At 41.7% G+C, this 22577-nt stretch overlaps 1 protein-coding gene across 3 annotated transcripts in view; it reads right to left on the reverse strand.

The window, feature by feature from the left end:
- RUNX2 (RUNX family transcription factor 2) overlaps positions 1-22577 on the reverse strand; it is a 110171-nt gene that overhangs the window by 15134 nt on the left and 72460 nt on the right. For 2 of the 3 annotated variants that reach the window (XM_077488952.1, XM_077488951.1), the window contains 2 exons: positions 16285-16458; positions 8556-8717 (listed from right to left, as the gene is read on the reverse strand). In XM_077488952.1, coding sequence (XP_077345078.1) covers positions 8556-8717; positions 16285-16458 — 336 coding nt within the window. The remainder of the gene's footprint in view (positions 1-8555; positions 8718-16284; positions 16459-22577) is intronic. The other variant, XM_077488953.1, reaches the window with a different exon arrangement.

The following is a 22577-nucleotide window of genomic DNA, read 5'->3' on the forward strand; positions in this document are numbered from 1 at the left end:
GTAAGGGGGTACAAAAGTACCCCTACCATTTCACAAAGAAAGTGTAAAAAATGTTTAAATAAAACAAACACACTTTTGAAAAATTCCTTTATTAAAAATAAAAAAATAAAAAAAAGATTCCAGCGGCGGTAATCCACTCTTGCTATCCATCGACGGACGGTCATATCTCCAGCGATGTCTAATATCATCCAGCGCAGCGCAGCATCCTTCTTCTGTCTCCGTGGAGGAGACACTACAGGCATTCCGGCGGCTGACGTTTGTTATATACGGAGGGCGGGGCCACCCGTCACCTGACCCCGCCCCCCTCTGACGCAAGGGGAAACCCGGGGTTCCCCGTGACGTAGGGGTGACCCCGCCCCCCTCTGATGTAACGGAAACCTGCCTGTGTTACATCAGAGGGGTGCGGGTCACCCCTACGTCACGGGGAACCCCGGGTTTCCCCTTGCGTCAGAGGGGGCGGGGTCAGGTGACGGGTGGCCCCGCCCTCCGTATATAACAAACGTCAGCCGCCGGAATGCCTGTAGTGTCTCCTCCACGGAGACAGAAGAAGGATGCTGCGCTGCGCTGGATGATATTAGACATCGCTGGAGATATGACCGTCCGTCGATGGATAGCAAGAGTGGATTACCGCCGCTGGAATCTTTTTTTTATTTTTAATAAAGGAATTTTTCAAAAGTGTGTTTGTTTTATTTAAACATTTTTTACACTTTCTTTGTGAAATGGTAGGGGTACTTTTGTACCCCCTTACCATTTCAAACAGGGGGGGGGCCGGGATCTGGGGGTCCCCTTGTTAAAGGGGGCTTCCAGATTCTGATAAGCCCCCCGCCCGCAGACCTCCACAACCACCGGCCAGGGTTGTGGGGATGAGGCCCTTGTCTTCATCAACATGGGGACAAGGTGCTTTGAGGGGTCACAGACCCCCAAAGCATCCTCCCAATGTTGAGGGCATGTGGCCTGGTACGGTTCAGGAGGGAGGGGGGGCCGCTCTCTCGTCCCCCCCTCTTTTCCTGCGGCCTGCCAGGTTGCGTGCTCGGATAAAGGGTCTGGTATGGATTTTTAGGGGGAACCCCACGTCAATTTTTTTTTAAATTTGACGCGGGGTTCCCCTTAATATCCATACCAGACCTGAAGGGTCTGGTTATGGATATTTAGGGGGAACCCCACGTCAAATTTTTTCTTAAATTTGAGGCAGGGTTCCCCTTAATATCCATACCAGACCTGAAGGGCCTGGTAATTGAATTTGGGGGACCCCCACGCTTTTTTATTTATTTATTTATTTATTTTTTTATCAATGACTTTCAATGAGTGTTCTCTGTATTACGGGAGCCGACAATTCATAATAGCTGCGAGTGATTTTAAAGGACTTTTTTTCCTGCATAAATGACACTTTGTGCAGGGACAATTCTAAGCACGGGAAACATGCGCCCCTTCACAGGCATACTATAGACAACCCCCCCCTACGAAATTTAAAGGAATATTACACTTTTATTGTTTCACTTTAATCATTATTAAAATCACTGCTCCCGAAAAAACGGCCGTTTTTAAAACTTTTTTTTGCATTGATACATGTCCCCTGGGGCAGGACCCGGGTCCCCAAACACTTTTTAGGACAGTATCTTGCAGAATCTTTTCTCTCTGTCAAATCTTTTTTCTCTGTCGAATATTTTCTCTATATAATCTTGGACTAATAGAGGTAAGGTTAGGCACATTCGAACACAGGTTCTATAGACACGTTGTCAGAGTCACGTCGAATCTCCTATTCTATATCGAACTGTTGTAACAATGAAAACGAAAATAAAGCATTTATTTATGTCGGATCTTTCGTTTTTCGGATTTTGTGCTTTCGTTATCGTTTGGCAAAACGAAAACGAAAATAGCTGAAATTCGGACGAAAATGCATTCGGACGAAAACGAATGCACATGTCTAAATCCTATTGAGATGTTGTGGTATGACCTTAAAAAGGCCGTTCATGCTCGAAAACCCTCTAATGTAACTGAATTAGGACAATTCTGCAAAGATGAGTGGGCCAAAATTCCTCCAGGACGCTGTAAAAGCCTCATTGCACGTTATCGCAAACGCTTGGTTGCAGTTGTTGCTGCTAAGGGTGGCCCAACCAGTTATTAGGTTTAGGGGGCAATCACTTTTTCACACAGGGCCATGATGGTTTGGATTTTTTTTCACCTTTAATAATAAACACCTTCATTTACAAATTGCATTTTGTGTTTACTTGTGTTGTCCTTGACTATTGTTTAAATTGGTTTGATGTTCCGAAACACTTAAGTGTGACAAACATGCAAAGGAACAGGAAATGTGGAAGGGGGCAAACACTTTTTCACACCACTGTATATATATATATATATATATATATATATATATATATATATATATATATACACACACGCATGCACGCACACACACACACACACTGTATAGTCAAAATTATTGGGACGCCTGCCTCTCTCCATAGAGTATTGAGATATACACAGTCCTACCACACAGCACAGCCAGGTGGCTGAAGCCACCTACAGTACAGCTGGGGAAAAATGTTGTCTTCTGTCCACTCTAGCACTCTGATTGGACAATGAAGGAGCAGTAGCAAAGTGATGAAGTCAACCTTCACTCTGCTCTCTCCTCCTGACAGTATGTTCCATGCCAGCCCATTTATATGTAGCTAATCCGACTGGCACCCAACCTTCAGGATTACAAAAAGATGAAATCAAGTTCAAATTCTAGTAGTACACATTGCAAACAAAATACTTAAACAAAATATATGTAGGAATGAATACAGAACTGCACTCATTTTTGGCTGTAATGTCTGCCTAGAGTAAAAAAAAAAAAAAAAAAATATATATATATATATATATATATATACACACACTATATTACCAAAAGTATTGGGATGCCTGGCTTTACATGCACACAAACTTTAATGGCATCCCAGTGAGCTGGCCCACCCTTTGCAGCTATGACCGCTTTAACTCTTCTGGGAAGGCTGTCCACAAGGTTTAGGAGTGTGTCTATGGGAATGTTTGACCATTCTTCCAGAAGAGCATTTGTGAGGTCAGACACTGATTTTGGACAAGAAGGTCTGGCTCGCAGTCTCCGCTCTAATTCATCACAAAGGTGTTCTATGGGGGTTGAGGTCAGGACTCTGTGCAGGCCAGTTAAATTTCTCCACCCCAAACTCGCTCAGTCATGTCTTTATGGACCTTGCTTTGCCATGATACACATAAATAGGGACGAGGGGTCCTGCAGAAGGCACCATGTCAGCGCTTGACGCAACCATTACATATGGGTTGCAGGTTGTGCTTCTTTGCCCCTTTCCTACCTTCTGTCCCACCAACATTCTCAGGTGTGTTGATCTTCAAAATTTCCCAGGTATGTTTATTGATCTCCAGTTGACCTCCTTCTGACCTGCCCTTGACCCGCTTTAACTCCCATTTGTTGCACTTTTTTGTGTATTGAACATGACATCAAGATCCCCATTTTTTTGCTATTGTGGCTATTCACATCTCTACACTTAGTCACTTGAAGCTTGGGAAAGTATGCAAAAAGCAAACGCACACATTTTTGGCTCTTTAGGCTGGGTTCACACTGGAGATCGCAGCGGCTCATAGCAGGAGTCCGGTGCGTCTCCATTCACCATATCGGAGCAGCACAGCAGTGTAGTGGGTAGAACTCTTGCCTAGCAATAAAACAGGTCGCTGGTTCAAATCCCAACCACAACACTACCTGCCTGGAGTTTGCATGTTCTCCCTGTGCCTGCGTGGGTTTCCTCTGTGTATTCCAGTTTCCTCCCACAATCCAAAGACATGCTGGTAGGTTAATTGGTTTCTGTCCAAAATTGGCCCTAGTATATGAATGTGAGTTGGGGACCTTGGATTGCAGGCTCCTTGGGTGTGGAGACCAATGTGTGTGTGGTGTTCTGCGTAAATTGACATGTGGGTACCCTAAAAAATAAATACTATATAATGGAGGAGCATCTTCATGAGATTCAATGTGCAGGGATAGGGACAATTGTAGACATGCACCCACACTCACTCAGGTTGGACTGGTGTCTTTATTCAACCTTACTAACTATGTAGGTCTGATTTAAGGCCAAATTTTTGGCTGAAATGAACCAAAAGACGCACAGGACTCCTGTGCAATTCAGATCGGAGCCACACCAGAGATGTGTGAACCGGCTCCATAGAGAGCAGGCCACAATCTCCTGCTATGTGAAATGGATGCGGTGAAACCCACATCCAATTCGCAATAGTGTCAACCCAGCCTTAATACAAGAAACACATGTTCTTTTGCACATTTTCCCACCTGCACTTCTGTTCTCCTCTGCTTTCCCCAATAAAGGTCTTACATATAAGTGCAAAAACATTTGCAAAACACTTAAAACATCAAAACAGCACAGAAAACGTAAAAAGAAAAAAAAATGCTTCCAACCTACTAAAATCGCTCTACTCAGGGGTGAATGGGAGCTAAAGCTGCTTTTGCATTCTCAGACTTAGTCAGACACAGGGTCTTTTAAATGTGACATAAAACTGGCACACCCAAAAGGGATTTGAATTTTATTATAGTTGGTGTGACACCAGTTGATTGAAAAATGGCGCAACAACACTAATGACCACTAGGGTGCGCAGGTCAGACATTGCTAGACGCAAAGCAGTGTCTCAATTATAGTGAATAGGAAAATCTGAGAATAAAAACAAGGCAACTGATACTTCTGACTTGTGTTTAACAGGTGAGGGCTCTGACATCATTCTGATTTTGCTTTCACTGCCCAATCACTAACCTTGAACATAAATGAAAGGTAGGAGCTTTTTAGACTCCAATGGCTTCTTGCTTGTTCCAGGGCTTGCCTCTTTAAATTAAAAAAGCAGCGCCCATATATCCATCCTCACTGGTTACATTTAAAGCCAGTCAAATCACTCATACCTTACATGCAATTAGTAGTAATGCACAGTGCCCCAGCCGCCCAGAACAGATTTGGCACATGCAAAGAATTTTTTTAGAATAATATTGATAATATGCCCATCCACCCAACACCAGATTCCACATTTTTGGGTGACAAAATCATAAAGGAAATGAAATGGTCAAGGTAAGGCCCGGCAAACAAAACTGAAAATAAAAAAACAATTTGTTGACTCAACCATTCTCAATGAGTGATAATCAGTAAATCAGTGCTGCAACTCACTGGGCTTTGTCAAACCAAACATTTCTTTTATTAACAAATACTAGAAAAATGTTGCACTTCATTAAAGGTACCCAAACCACATAACTACACACACACACACACACACACACACACACACACACACACACACACACACACACACTTAAAAACACACACATCCACCCCACTCATGCACACAAGCACACCTCCCAACATTTTGTGATGAGAATGAGGGACACCTACTAGCAAAGGTATGTAGGCATAGGACACGCCCCTGCATCACACCCCCTTAAAAGAGAATTAACCAAAAAATAGTTAATTAAATCCACAAGTGTTTTTTTTTTTACCACTGCTATTCCTTTATATTGGCATTTAAAATTTACAAATGCAGCAATTTAGAAATTGAATGAACGGTTTAGCTCTATATACAACTATATAGATCAGACCAAAATGAGGGACAAATGAGGAGGAAAGAGGGACATTGCTCCAAATCATGGACAGTCCCTCAAAATCAGGGACAGTTGGGAGCTATGATACGAGCATAGTGACCCAAAGATATTTATAAAGATAATATCACAAGTCATGTGTTTCTACAAGGCAGATATATACAAAAGATATCTCTCCAAGAATCATTGGGTAATGGTTCCCGTCATGGATAATAATTCCTACATTGGTACATGTACATCACAAGGAACCCAATTTCTTCACAATGGCAAATTTAGAGCAATTTTTGGTGAATGTGCCAAGTAGGTATATGGAGGAAGCATAGAAGTCCTTGGGAAAATTCCTAGTGCCGAGAAATGCAATTTCTTGTACAATTTTCCTTTAGATTTACCAAAACCATATAATATGATGTCCAACCTAAACACTTTCAATTTGTATGCAATCAGCCAGGTTCTTGTACTACATAGTTGAAGGTAAATCTAAAAGAAATTGAACAAGAAAATGGTATAATGTCCAGCAAGCTTCAGGCTTGTACTTAAAACCTAACTCCGGGAAACCTGAAAATTCTCTCTTGTGGTGGAGCTGCACCCACACTGAAAGGGTTAGCTGCTGGTTTATTCTAGGGGCTGCAAAAAGCACTTTTACTTATGCCCCATGCACATGGTCGGAAATTCAGACGGAAAAAGTCTGATCGGATTATGTTGTCGGAAAATCCGATCGTGTGTGAGCTCTATCAGACTTTGTCTGTCGGAATTTCCGACGGAAAAAGTTTGAGAGCTGGATCTAAAATTTTCCGAAAACAAAATCCGATCGGATTTTTTCCGATCGTGTGCAGAGAAAGTGCCACGCATGCTCATAAAAAATTTGGAGACGAAAGCTATTGGCTACTGGCCTCTACATAGTCCCGTCGTACGTTACGAACGTCACCTCATTCCAAACGATCGGATTTTCCGACAACTTTGTGCAACCATGTGTATGCAAGACTAGTTTCGGGCAAAATCTGTCTGAACAAATCTGATGGATTTTGTGGTCAGAATGTCTGACTGTGTGTATGGGGTATAACAGTACCTGATCCTTTTGCTCCCCTGGCAGTGGACTGTCAGTAGACTGTCCCTCTGCATCCTCACGGCCAATACAGGGCTATGGACTTAAGCCCCATACACGCTATCAGACTTTATGCTGAGTTTTTCCTTCAGATTTACCAAAACCATGTAGTGCAAGGGCCTGCCTGATTGCATATACGTTGAAACTCCTAAGGTTTGACCTCATATTATATGGTTTTGGTAAATCTGATGGAAAAACTCAGCAGAAAATATGATGTGTGTGTATGGGGCTTTAGGATGTTAGAATACAACAGTAGAGCAGATGCATGAGGGATGCAGCACAAAGGAGTGGCAGATTGGGTAACTAAATCTACTTTTCCATGCCCCCTAGACCTAAACGAGTTAATCCATGCAGTGCCTCTTAAAGGGAGAATTTTCACTTTTCCTGAAAGTCAGCTATAAATAATATTCACACATGGTAAGCAGGTTTTTTTTTTTTTATTTCCTCAGCTGCAGAAGAAGAGTTCTACTTTACTATTGCACTATCTACTTTACTATTGCACTCTATTGGACTGCGCCGCCAGTAATATTTATAGCTTTAAGCAAAGTATGAGGATAAAGTAAATGTTTTATCACTAGCATAATGAAAATTCCAACGATTGTCATTAATCGGAAATAACAATACATGTCACAATAGGATATGTTTTTTTAGTAAGGATTATAACACAGGGCTGAGCTGTGTAACGTCCCCAGACAACAAAATAACATTATTCTGAGCGGTGTATTTATTTGCCGGCTTGAAGAAACACAGCAAAGACAACGTGGGCCATCTGGGTGTGACAGCGACAATTGTCTTTAGAATGCCCACGCACTAATGTCATTACCAGTGTAAAACAATTTCTCTATAAATGAACAATGTGTCTCTTTAGATCACAACTATTGGCCAATAATGTCAGCATGAAAACATTTGAAGCAGAGATTTTTAGCTGCACCAATGAGGGGTTGTGTTTGAAAGTTAACCCGTCAAGCTGGCCGTACATGGTCATACATGGCCAAACATGGATCAAAATTTGGCTGGCCGAATTTCGATCCATATATGGGCACTCTGGTTGTACTCAAGTCGATCTTGAGCAAGGGGAGAAGAAACAGCAGCACACTGATCTTCCCAGATGTGTTGATGGGAGAATCGAGCAAATTTCCTTCCTTCCACCCGTGGTGGAAGGAAAGAAAATTGCATGATCTATGGCCTGCCTTAGTGTTCTACTTAACAATGCTGCTTGTAAAGCCAGCCATAGACAATGGGCAGGGATGTCCAAATCTGGACAGATTATTTTGTCCAACAGTAATGATTATATAGCTTACACATGCCTACAATGCTACCTTTACATAGGATCTCAGTCCATTATGAATACTACTACCAGACTCATCCTCCTTACCAATCACTCACTGTCCACCACCCTTTGCCAATCCCACCACTGGCTTCTGCTCACCCAACAAATAAATATTAAAATACTAACAACAACCTACAAAGCCATCCACAACTCTGCCCCAAGCTATATCACTAAGCACATCTAAAATACCAACCAAACTGTTCTCTTTGCTCCACCAACATAATTTGTATTCATGTGTAGAGGGTTTACAACCTCAGAGAGGGGCAAAGATTGGGACTAGACTGCAATAAACTATGTTTTGAAGCAGGATGACCAGTCCTCTATAAACTGTGACACTACATATAGACCTTTATGTAACTACATATTGCAGAGATCAATTGTGTAAAAGCAACACGTTTATTTTATTTAGACCTTTCAAAATAAAAAAGGAGGAAAAAGGACGTGAGGGAAAAGAAGTCGTCAATATATCTTAAGATCAGCATAATATGGTAGAGCCAGTGGGCACTTACCTGAGAGGCGTCTAGGCACATCCGAGATAGCTGGGAGCCCTGTTCCTCGGCTGGAGGATAGGGGTGTTGTGGAATGAATGGATGGAGAGGTCATCTGGCTCAGGTACGATGGATAGGACTGGTCGTAGGACCACGGAGGGGATGACTGTGCTTGCCTGGGGTCTGCAAATAGAAAATGAGAAACTGAGTCTCCATTCCATTAATTGTTTTTATGGTATTGAGTTAAAATTCATCAGTGATGGCGTTCATAAATGCAAATGCTATATGTAATCTAGATAATATCTCCATAGTATTAAACTCAGCTGTCCACGATTTAAAAGGCTATCAGCTAAATCACAGAGCTGCTTGTTAACAGCATGCCCTCATGCCTATTCATTTCTTTTCTGGAGGTCCACAAGAATGAAGAGCTCCAAAAAAGTTGTTGGAAGTGCAGAGGGTACACACAAGCCTGGAGGTTTTTGACAAGCTGCTCTGTGATCTAGTTGGCAATTTATTACAGAATGTGGAAGGTCAAGTATACGACTGGTAGGCGTCTAGTTAGGTACGATTATGCTGGACATACATTATGCAATTTTCGTTGCTTTAACTGTGGGCTAAAAGAAAGAAAATTGCTCAATTCCCCCATCAACACAGTGGGTATTTATTGGAGAATGCCTCCTGTTGGGCTATTGTATTCTGACAGTGGAAAGTTTCCATGCGGTCAGAGTACAATGACAGGATGCTTGTACTGAAGGCAATCAATAGATCGCCTTCAGCACAACCAATCTGTCCATAAATAGATCGAAATTTGGACGGTTCCTTCTGAACCACCCAAATTTTTATCCGTCTATGGTTGGCATTACCCTATTAAAAAAAAAAAGAAGTGTTCTATGACTAAATGATAGTTATGAATATACAAAGGGGCAACTATATTTCATTACATATGCAGATGCTGCTTCCTACTTTGTAGTGCTACAAAGCAACAGTGCTTTACTACTCCCTCTTACAATGCAAGCCACCTGACTGATGGAAGACAATACATTCCCTTGTCTATCTTTTCTTAACACTTGTTAACCATTTACGAAAAATACATTTAACAGCCAGCTTGTAATAATATGAAAATTGCATTAAACGTTATTTTAAATTAATCACTGTAAAAATTATTCCAGCTATCTACTCAATTAAAATATATGTGTTTCCTTCACTTATTGAAAGCATAGTGGATAAATATTCATTTAGTGTGAAAGCATTGAATACAGGTCCGATGTAAGAATAATCAGTGTGCAGTGTGGAGTTTAGGGTGATGAGCGGAAATTTCCTCTCGCCCTGTTTTTTCCCCCATCTGGCAGGGTGAGGTCCGGCTGCAGATTTGGCAGGGAGGACATCTGTGTCATTTCCATAAGTCATATTGTTTGCTTTATTTTATTCTTATTTCCTAAAATTTCTGTCCAAAGGAAATCCAAACTAAACAGCCCGATACACAGCCAGCATGTGCAAGAGATTAGTGAGCCGGTCCATGCTTTTTATAGGTCAGCCTAATGAGGTCTGCTTTAGTCATTGACCCGTACCCAACAAACTACTGGACAGTCATGGTAGACAGGGAAGTCGGAGGCTGCTCCGGATCAAACCCAACCTATGACTTTTCTTGGACACTTGTTAGAAGGGATTAAAGGTACTTTTCCTGTTGCATGAAGCGTTTCTTTACTCACAGCTTTTCTGGTTAATGTTGAAGTTGGATGATGGAGCTTTTCTGACAAACCTATTTAAGGCACTAGTACCAATATTAATTCTTGGTTCTATCAGTTTTTTTTTTTTAGTTTTTTCTTTTTTATGTAATTTATCTGAAAACCAGACAGTGTAATAAAAAATCCCTTTTTGAAAGCGGAATAACACAAGAACCCAAATCCTCACAGACGGTTTGAAAAAAATCCAAATCACAAGGATGATTCTGAGGTTATGGACTATGACTTAAAGTGTTACTAAACCCAGGAGCCTGCATTCACTATATCTGGTCTCCCACAGTACACACAACATGGGAATGCAATGGTTTTAGTAAATATAAACTGCTAAATACCTTTTCTTATCAGCAGTATATAGCAGTCTTGTGTCTTCTATTAGTGTCTGGTTAAAGCCTGTAGGAGGAGTTTTCATTCTCCTGTGATTGTCCTATGAGGATACAGGACTTCTGACCCTCTGTTTGGACAGTGATGATTGGCCCTGTGCTGATCACATGCGCTCTCCCAAGAAAAAAAAAACCTCTAGTAATGCACACTAAACTGAGCATGTGCAGCTTGCCCCTAAGGCTCTGTTCTATCAGGAGATGGATTGGGGACTGTGGAAAAAGGGAGGGATCAGGGAAGACAAGATCAAACAGGCATTTTACACAATGCAGAGGACTAACCCCTTAGGTTCCATAGTGAGTATAACAAGCATGTTTTACTACATATACAGACTGATTTACTGTTTTGGGTTTAGTAACACTTTAAGTCCAACTTCTAGAAAAACAAGAACAAAAACACTTTCTTCTTAGCAAATGGAAGAAGTTAGAACCTTTGTCTTTTTACAGCTGTGAACCCATTTGTGAGTGTTGCCACACTTCCTGTCCCAGTGACACCTTTGCATGCTATGGTGTAACAGGGTGTTAGTAAGACAGGAAGTAAGGGGAACTCTACATAACTCTACATAGGCAACCTCAAAAGGAAATTCTAACTCTTACCCACTCTTTAAAAAGAAAAATGATCCTAAAACTGCAACACAGTGGGGGTTATTTACGAAAGGCAAATCCACTTTGTACTACAAGTGCAAACTACAAGTGCAAAGTGCACTTGAAATTGCACTGAAAGTACACTTGGAAGTGCAGTCGCTGTAAATCTGAGGGGTAGAGCTGAAATGAGGGGAAGCTCTGCTGATTTTATTATCCAATCATGTGCAAGCTAAAATGCTGTTTTTTATTTTCCTTGCATGTCCCCCTCAGGGACATGCAATTGGATAATAAAATCAGCAGAGCTTCCCCTCATTTCAGCTCTACCCCTCAGATTTACAGCGACTGCACTTCCAAGTGTACTTTCAGGGCAATTTCAAGTGCACTTTGCACTTGTAGTTTGCACTTATAGTGCAAAACGGATTTGCCTTTTGTAAATAACCCCCCCATGACTTTTCGATGCGAAGCTCTGATAGCCAGTTGCTGCATAAGTTGCACGCAAATGATTGCAGACAGTTGAACAAGGCTGTAACAGATCATGATTGTGGCATAGTAGAAAAGTTAAAGGGATGGATGCCGAAATGCTGAAACTGCCATTATTGATTGGTTTTTTTGAAGATTCAACAGTACAATTCTTTTACTATTTAATGAGTCATTGACATTGAACAAGTGTACTGCTACTAAAATTGGCCTAACCTGACTGTAAAGCCATGCACTGTACAGCTTACAGAAACCTCAGTACAGTAGTGTATGCAGGGAAGTCTGAAATGCTCTGAATCTCTGAATGTAAATTAGGAACGTAAAGTATAACTAAAGCTAAAAACGTTGTATTTTTTGATAGAGTTGTGAAGGACAATTAGAGAGGAAGCATCTCCCTACAGGGGACACAGACTGTAATAAAAACATGGCAGTGGTCCCAACCCTTTTCTAATGTATCCCAATTTTTTTTTTTTTAAAGTTAACATTAAACATGTCTTTTATGGAATACATTATGCAACGTTGACCTACTACTACAAAAAAACATAGATATAAATACAAAGGATCAGTGCACAGGGCCCATTTTTTTCTGTGTACTAAACTTAGGAGTGGATGACTAATTCTCATAAAGTGTTAATTATAAATGTATTTTTTGATTAATCACAATGAATTATATTCATGTGTTGTTTACTGTAGTTATTCTGGTGCCATGAAAAAAAAATTCAGAGGGTGCAGGCACTCTGCTATATTTCCTGTACACAATAATAAGGCACCCGGGTCCTCGGTGAGCATGAAGCAGCTCCTTCCTGTGCGTGCTACAAAACTGCCATACACCAAGCTTCAAATATTGCTAGTTATCTCGTTCCAAATATGTTGACTTGTAACTTTGAAGAACAGGTCTTGTGCCTGTGTGCTGCACATGCTAACGATCTGAGCAACTTTTATCTTGCTGATGACAAGTTGAGCGAGCCAACGACAGAAAAATGCTAAGATACAAAACAACACAGTGCACCTTAACTCCTTATTTGCCAGAGATGGCGTAAGATCTCATACAAATGATCGTAACCACAACACGGCTGTAAGTGCATAGTAATGGCTGCATCTGGAGATTATTGCAATGGCAATGTAAATAGGTAAATAGCAAATATTAAACAGAGACACCCTTGTAACTGTTCACAAAAATATTTAAAAGGTTTCTAAACAAATTACCATAAAAATTGCCTATGTTAGATACAACCACTGACACAGAGGCTTTCAAAGAACAAACAACTACTCACAAGAAGGTTTCCCATGGAGGTTTGTCTTTAGTAGACCCTACCATTGACATAGAAGCTTTTCTATGATTCAAAAAACCACTGACATTAAGTTTTTCCATGGTGGACCTTACATTCAACAGAAGCTTGTCCATGGTAGATCCAACCACTGACATTAGAGCTTGCCCATGGTAGACACAGCCACTGACATGAGAACTTGTCCATGGTTGACCCAATCATTGAAAGTTTGCCCCTTGTAAACCCAAACACTGACATAAGAGCTTGCCCATGGTACACCCAATCACTGACATGAGAGACTGTCCACAGTTAACCCAACTGCTGGCATGGAAACATACGCATGTAGACCAAGTCACTGACATAGAAGCTTGCTCATGGCAGGCCCAACCACAAACATGAAAGATTGCTCATGGCAGACCTGACCACTGACAAATAAGTTTGCATATGGTAGCTGGTAGCGTCAACCACTAACATGGAAGCTTTCCCATGGTAGACCCAAACACTGACATGAATTTTTTCCAAGGTAGACCCAACCATTTACATGTAAGCTTGCACATGGTAGACCCAAACACTGACATGTAATTTTGCTTATGGCAGACCCAACCATTAACATGGAAATTTGCTCATGGCTGACCTAATCACTGATATGGACATTTCACAATGACAGACCCAACCAGTGACCTGGGAGCTTTCCAAAAAATATCCAACCATGAACACAGAAGCTTGCCCATGGTAGACCCAACTTCTGACATTGAATTCTAATATACTAGAGATTTTTTCAATTCATCCTCTAACATTCTATCTATAATCACTGAACAAGCTTGTAGAAAGCCTTCTATTTTACCTGCACAAACATAGCCCAGAACTCATTCTCATAGCTCCCAACTGTCCCTGATTTTAAAGGGACTGTCCCTGATTTGGAGCAATGTCCCTCTGTCCCTCATTTTGGTCTGATCTATATATAGATGTATATAAACTGCACTTTTTATCTATCAAAAAGTGTTTTCCAGTACTAAATCTTTCATCTGATTTCTAAATTGCTGTATTTGTAAATTCCAAAAGCGAGTATAAAGGAATAGCAGTGGTAAAAAACATTTGTAGGTTTAGGCAATCTTGTTTTGTTTTTTTATATAATTCTCCTTTAGGGGGCATGGCAAGGGGTGTGTCCTATGCCTGCATACTTTTGCTGGTAGGTGTCCCTTATTCCCATCTCAAAAAGTTGGGAGGTATGCATTCTATGTGACCACAGGCTGGAATCTACCCTAATGAATTGTCAGTTCACTAAAGAATCAGGAATAATGGCAGTGGGTGGAATATTTTGCCTAATTGTTTATTAATACTGCAATTAAGGTTCTCTGGATATACTACCACACCCTTAAATCAAATAATTGCTTGTTCCCAAGCTGTTCTAAGTGAACAGGGAAGTCTCTTCATTAGACTATTTCCTGACTCCCTGCCAACACATTATAATATGACTGAACACAAAACAGAACTGACACAGCTAGCTCATCCATGTCTAATAAATAATCATTTATCTAAGAATAATACAACACTTTGAGAAGAATTCAAGCTAAATTAAATAGAAGGATATTGATTTTGAAATGTAAAGCCACCAATTTCACTACATACAACCAATTAGCATTTTTACAATTTGGAGTGCAGCAAATGTGTGAATTTAGTACAGAGGGGGGCCACAGGAACTTGAACAATCAAGTCTAGAAAGAGAGGCGCTTAAATTGGATAGGCCAGTTGGTGGTAAAGACCATTTTAATGCCTCGATGTGCTCCTTTACCCAGTAACATTAACTGAAAAGTACATTTAAAACCATTCCCTAAAGTCTCACAAAAGCTTATTATGCAATTTCAAAAATTGTTGAATTATTTTTAATATTTGTAAATCAGCAGCTTTCATCCCTGGTGATTTTGCCATTCTTGTCCTGGCAGTTTCTGTTACAGAGTGAAAACTGCCTCCCAACTGTGCTCCTACATTGTCTCACTGAGACTACAACACCCATTGTACAGGCATGGTCCACTGTTATCATAGTACTTGGTAAATTAAATGTCATCCAGTGTGGGCTTTATGTCTACTTTAAGTTAAGCTGGTGCTATTTTACCAAGGAAAAAAAAAACAAAAAAAGAAATACCCGGCTGATAAGTTTTGAAACAAATCAAGCTCTCTGAAAGTCACAGTTGAAGACTAGTTCATAAGGCCTTGACCTAGTTTCAAAATTTTGAAGAAATACATTTATCTAAGGAGGGAAAGCTTTTGCAGTTTGCACATTTTCATAGACCCATCTACAGGAGAACTCAATATATCATTTTGTTTCATAAATATGACCACATGTGGGATAATATAGAAACGTAAGTCTATGACACTCTGCAACGCCACCAAGAAACTCTTCCTCCATGCACATATACTATGCAATCAAGCAGTGCATGCTCAAGGATCTTTCCTATGAAATACTTTTAGCATTCTGACTGTAGTGTTATATTAGACTGCCATCTAATGTTGATGGCTAGCTACAGTTTGGCTTGTCCTACAATGGGTTATAGCTCAGTGGTACCTTAGCAAGTGTATTGACTATACTCAAGGGAGGATGAAAAAAAAAAATTGTATTGTCATTGAGTCCATTGGGGGAGTTCTCATCACAGGGACTTCTGATAGACATAAGAGGACAATTGATAAGTCAGGCCATCAGTAATATCCCCAACCCAACTTTTAGGTTTGAGAAGGATGACCCATTAAGAGGAGCAATCTAAATAAGATGAAAGATGCGTCAAAATCCAACAATTTGTTCATAACTTGCTGTGTCAGAAAGGTGGGAGCTTTGGTGGTGTATGAGCCAATCTATCTTACCATTTTACCATCTTACTATCTTAATCAACTTCAAATGAAAATGAAAAAAATGCCTATATATATATATATATATATATATATATATATATATATATATATATATATATATATATATATATATTATCATTGAACTATTACTAAAGATAGTCGTCACTTCATTGCCCCCCACCTGAAAGATGAATAAAGCACTGAGAGTAGGGGCTTACAATCCCCTTTGATTTCTGGCACAAAGGGGATTATGGGAAGTTAATAAGAACACCGATTTTAGATAATTATACTGGTAGTATTTAACAAATGCATATAGTCTTTTAAAAATGAATACATAACTGGATGAAAGGTTAGATCCACCAGGAGTTATGCTTCAAAACAATACATAAGACATCTAATCTGTATTCTAACTAGAAGAGGCTATACAAAAATAAAACAATGTAAGTCTGCCCCTTACCTGCAATCTGACTCTGTCCTTGTGGATTATAAGGACTTGGTGCAGAGTTCAGGGAGGGCCGAGGACTCTGGGTAGGGACACCCACTCTCATACTGGGATGAGGGATGCGCCCTAAATCACTGAGGCGCTCAGAGAACAAACTAGGTTTAGAGTCATCAAGCTTCTGTCTGTGCCCTAGAAATAGCAAATCATAAAACGAGAGTTATTATTATTGTCAGTGAGAAGCCTTCCATACAAAGCACATAACACCCGCCTAAGAGAAGGGTTCTGGTCAATCAATTATACAGAACAATCTCTAAACCTGTAAGCTCTAATTAACAGGGCCCTTTGATTCATCCTGTATTGAATGTTATTGTAACTGTACTGTCTACTGCTATATAAATCCTGTATAATAATAATAAACCTATAAAATATCACATGGCTCAATGTCAATCTAGCAAAAGGAGAATACATGTCAGCACAACTCACTCCTTGTAGATGAGACACTGGCAGAGCCATCTGAACAGAACTCCTAGAACCAATATATAAGCATGGGCGGGCATTGGTGCTATAAACTGTACTGGGCCTCTCCATTGGACAACGCAGGAGGCAGTACTTAAAATAATCAATCTTAGTGACCAGAGACAATAGACAAACTTTTTAAGAAACTGCAAGAGCTACATAGACAACCCCTTCATGAAGGATCTTTCACATTTGAAATATCTTATTCATCAATCAATTTGATACAAGCTATGAAATTTTCAAATACTATATTTGCCAAAGATGTGTTTTTCCAGAGCTAGCCCTTCCATAAGAGCTAGCTCTTCAATTCTGCTTCTCAGCTTTGAATCGGGCATTTTTCTACATCACTCCTACATACCTATGTTTTAGTACAGATTTTCTCCTACTACCACGTTTCTTCTATTGGTGATGTGATGTCTGCCAGATAAGCAGTAGAGATGGATTGGGCACTTTTGGCAAATATATGTAACTTGCGTGAAATTTCTATTTCAGAGGTTGCAGAAAGAACACAGGGAACCCCCTCCATGAGTCTATAGGCCAGATACCTGCAGTGGGCCTTCACCAAGTGCAAGGAGTGCCACACCAAGCAGTACCTGAAGTCACCTTTCTCGCAAGCTATTACTGCTTTATAACCTTAATACAGCTAATACAAAATAAATGAGGGTGTTTTTGAGCCAGGGGAAATATTGCATGTGTATTTTATTCTTAAAGTGTATGCAAATCTTAAGTCTGTTGTTCCGTATGTTTACCATCATGCCTCACTCTATAACAGCCTTTCTTAACCTTTTACCCCTGAGGAACCATTGGAATAATTTTCAGGACTCAGGGGAATTCCTGGTAAAAAAATGAATTGGAGGTCAGTGGGAAAAATGCCCCTTACGTTGGTGGCCAGTAAAAAGAATCCCTCCCCTTATAGTGGTGGCCAGTGGGAATACTATCCTTACAGATGACTAAAATAAGAAATAGTTTTATGCAGCTGGCTCTGTCAAGTGGCTTTGTCCTTAAAGTGGTTGTAAACCCTTACAAACCACTTTGACCTACAGGTAAGCCTAGATTAAGGCTTACCTGTAGGTCCAATATATGGTTTAGGAGATATTTGCCCGAAAACAGGCACTGCTGTCTACGGCGCATGCGCCGTAGACAGCGGCGCACAGGCGCACTGAGCGCGGCATTCTCAACGACGGAGCTGCCGCGCGTGTCGGCTCCCGTGCGCATGCGCGGGAGTGACGTCATCGCGGCTTCGCCGAATGACAGCGGCGGAGCTGCGAGACCCCACCAAGAAGATGGATGCGGCGGACTACAGGGGACAGCGGCGACTTCGCTGGCTCCTGTGTCAGGTAAGTGACACATAATGCGATGCATAGTAGTCCATTATGCTTTGCCTTTGCAGGGAATGAAAGAGGAAGTAAACTCACCAGGGTTTACTTCCTCTTTAAATTATGTAGGCACCTTTAAATGGGAGATCAATCAGCCACAGTTCAAAGAACCCCTAGCAACCTCTGGAGGATGCCGAGTTCGAGAATGGCTACTTTATAGAGTTTTCTTACCTGGAGAGTGTGCCAGTAACAGCACTTCCTATTGCAAGCTAGCAATGCTAAGCCACTGCTTCTCAACTAGCGGCAAAATTGTCAGCCTTCCATTTCAGCTCCTTTAATAGGCTGCCGGGCTGCCTATCTGATAGACCCGAAAATCAGCCCATTGGCCAATTCTGGGAGCACACACAGCAGGCTGACAATGCTGCTGCTTGCACGGCAGCGGCGTAGCATTGTCAGCCTGAAACTGAATGAGTTGCTTTTGGTAGGACCATCGGGATATAACTTTGCAATAAATTTACAAAAATATATTTGCTTAAAAAATTGTATATGATATATGACATCAAATATACAGAAAAATCGTTTTTTGGGCTTTTTGGTTCATATGCACTTTAAAGATTTTAAAGCTGGCTGAGGTCAAAAGTTCCCACACTCCTACTCCTCAGGTCCTTCTGGAGGACAAGATAATAGGATCTACCCTGCTGTGAAGCCACTGAAATGTCTTACATCAGGGGTCTCCAAGCTTTCTAAACAAAGGGCTAGTTTACTGTGCTTCAGATTTTAGGGGGGCCAGACCATGGCCAGTGGGAGTAGAAAATTCCCTGGCATTAGTGGGAGTAAACAATGTGCCATCTTGGATATTATGGGACATTTTAGTGCCCCATTGTTGTGCCAGCGGAAGGCATAGTTCCCTATTGTTGGTGTAAGTGGGAGCAATAGTGCCCCATTGTTAGTGTCAGTGGGAGAAAAAATGCCCCACTGTTGGTATCAGAGGGTGGAATATTGCCTCAAATCAGTGGGAAAAATAGTGCCCCAAGGGCCGGATAGGACTATACTAAGGCCGCAGTTTGGAGACCACTGTCTTAAATTAATACTGAGAATATGGTATTTTATTCTGAGAAGTAATTATTTATTAGACAAAATAAACTGACTCTGACAAGCTTAGTCAGCTTAAAGGACAGGGAAAAGGTCACAGTTTCAGGCTTATAATGTATCCCCAACCTCTACAATACAAGGTACAGGACAAATTGGAGCCTGTGCAAAAAACTAATGGAAATCAAATAAGCGCACTCCAAAGACTTCAGGTCTTCCTTTCAACTTTTTAGAACTGGACAAAACACCCCGCAGCCTTGCCTAGAACTGCCCCACTGTAATGCGTTTCACCTGTTTCACCCTTTCATAGGCTTTCATAGAGAGTGATTTACTCTTTACAATGAAGCCCTGGCAAGTGTGAAACCAAAAAAAGTTTTATTTTAGACATACTTTAAACAATCCTAACAGTCATCTAACACTTTGCCAGCAACTCAGAGCAAGACATGTTATGCTATCATGTATATCTCATGAACATATTTCATTATGCACTACTAAAATGTTCTTAGCTTACAGTGAATAATGACATATACTTTTGTCAGAGCTTAGTGAGTCTACTGGCTTATTTTTATCGTGTTCACTAAGTAACACCGGAATTCAGTAATGACTCATTTTTGCAAAGCAGCCTTCTGTCTCAGGTTTTAACCTTTATTTGAATCATTAAAGAATAGGTAAACTTATATCTCCCCCATCTACATCACCAACCTCATCTGCAGATATCGCCCAAATCGTCCCCTCCATTCCTCCCAGGACCTCCTGCTCTCTAGCTCCCTTGTTACCTCCTCTCATGCTCGTCTTCAAGACTTCTCCAGAGCCTCTCCCATCCTCTGGAACTCCCTGCCCCAGTCTGTCCAATCAGCCCCTACCCTGTCCACCTTTAGGAGATCCCTAAAAACGAATTTATTCAGGGAAGCCTATCCCACACCCACCTAACAACTGTCCCCGAGCCACCCCCATCAAATCATTCTCTGCAGCTATTACCTTTTGTACCACCACCCCCTCCCTTTAGAATGTAAGCTCTACGAGCAGGGCCCTCTTGTACATTTTTTATTGTACTGTAATTGTGTTGTCCCCCCCCCCCCCTATACATTGTAAAGCGCTGTGTAAACTGTTGGCGCTATATAAATCGTGTATAATAATAATAATAATCCAGCAACACCCTAATTTGACCCCATCTCCCCTTGCAAATATAAAAGCAGAACCCCTTTGCACAGAGGCAGATTTATCCCTTGTTCAAGATGCTCGGCCAACACTTGATCAATCAGAATGTTGACTATGGGCTACCCAAAATGAGGACCTGTAATACAAGAATATGTGCTCTGTTGAAAGGATGTAAAAGCCCCTGGAGGAAAGTTTTGGGTGACATATGGTTGTGGGCCTACAGGCTGCAATGAGGGAAATCCAAGCCTAGTTATGAGTCTTCATGTTGCTAGTGCCCTGTCCAGTACAGAGCATGCCTAGTTGACAGCCATTGAGTGGAATAGCTATCTGTCTACCTGCTGTAGTTGTAGTGAAGCAAGGATAAGAATGAAAGACATGGAGGGCGCCCCTTCAGAAAAAAGTCCTACACTGTACATGCGGACACTGAGGGCCCACCTACATTCCAAAGTGTTGAATAATGGAAGAGAGTGCCAGGTGCCAAGGAAGCATGGAGTAAGATACGTACACCACTTAATTCATCATATCCTAGGCCAGGGGTCTCCAAACTTTCTAAAAAAAAGACCCATTTACTGTCCTTTAGACTTCAGGAGGACCGACTGTGGCCAATGGGAGTAGAAAATACGCTGGTTCTGTGGAAGAAAACATTCCTGCACCTGTGGTATTAGGGGGAGGAATAGCGCCATAGTGTCCCACCGTTGCTGTCAGTGAGAGAAATAGTGCCACATCGTTGGTGTCAGTGAGAGAAATAATGCCACATCGTTGGTGTCAGTGAGAGGAATAGTGCCCCATCGTTGCTGTCAGTGAGAGGAATAGTGCCCCATCGTTGCTGTCAGTGAGAGGAATAGTGCCACATCGTTGGTGTCAGTGAGAGGAATAGTGCCCCATCGTTGCTGTCAGTGAGAGGAATAGTGCCCCATCGTTGCTGTCAGTGAGAGGAATAGTGCCCCATCGTTGGTGTCAGTGAGAGGAATAGTGCCACATCGTTGGTGTCAGTGAGAAGAATAGTGTCCTATTGTTGGCGTCAGTGAAAGGAATAGTACCATCATTGGTGTTAGTGAGAGGTATATTGCCCCATTGATGGTATCAGTGGGAGGAATAGCAAACCAGCGTTGATGTCAGTGGGAGGACTCATGCCCCATCATTGATGTTAGTGAGAGAAATGCCTTTGTTTGTGTTAGTGAAAGGAATAGTGCCCCATCATTATTGTCAATGGGAAGAATATTGTCTCATTGTTGATATCAGTTGGAGAACTAATTTCCCAACGTTGGTATCAGTGGGAGGAATAGTGCCACATCCCTGGTGTCAGTAGGAGGAATAGTGCCCCATCATTGGTATTAGTTGGAGGAATAATGTCTCATTCGTTGTCAGTGAGGGGAAAAGTGCCATAGTTTATGTCAGTGGGGAGGAATAGTGCCCCATCACTGGCATCAGTGGGAGGAATAGTGCCCCATCACTGGCATCAGTGGGAGGAATAGTGCCCCATCACTGGCATCAGTGGGAGGAATAGTGTCCCATCACTGGTATCAGTGGAAGGAATAGTGCTCCATTGTTGGTGTCAGTGGGAGGAATAGAGCTCCATTGTTGGTGTCTGTGGGAGGAATAATGCTTCATTGTTGGTGTCAGCAGGAGGAATAGTGCTCCATTGTTAGTGTCAGTGGGAGGAATAATGCCCCATTGTTGGTGTCAGTGGGAGGAATAGTGCTCCATTGTTAGTGTCAGTGGGAGGAATAGTGCCCCACTGTTGGTGTCAGTGGGAGGAATAGTGCTCCATTGTTAGTGTCAGTGGGAGGAATAGTGCCCCACTGTTGGTGTCAGTGGGAGGAATAGTGCCCCATCACTGGCATCAGTGGGAGGAATAGTGTCCCATCACTGGCATCAGTGGGAGGAATAGTTCCCCATCACTGGCATCAGTGGGAGGAATAGTGTCCCATCACTGGCATCAGTGGAAGGAATAATGTCCCATTGTTGGTGTCAGTGGGAGGAATAGTGCTCCATTGTTAGTGTCAGTGGGAGGAATAGTGCCCCACTGTTGGTGTCAGTGGGAGGAATAGTGCTCCATTGTTAGTGTCAGTGGGAGGAATAGTGCCCCACTGTTGGTGTCAGTGGGAGGAATAGTGCCCCATCACTGGCATCAGTGGGAGGAATAGTGTCCCATCACTGGCATCAGTGGGAGGAATAGTTCCCCATCACCGGCATCAGTGAGAGGAATAGTGTCCCATCACTGGCATC

The sequence above is a fragment of the Lithobates pipiens genome, unplaced genomic scaffold (genome assembly GCF_037356315.1).
Source record: "Lithobates pipiens isolate NorthernLeopardFrog02 unplaced genomic scaffold, aLitPip1_a1.2 Scaffold_18, whole genome shotgun sequence".
Classification (NCBI taxonomy): Eukaryota; Metazoa; Chordata; class Amphibia; order Anura; family Ranidae; genus Lithobates; species Lithobates pipiens.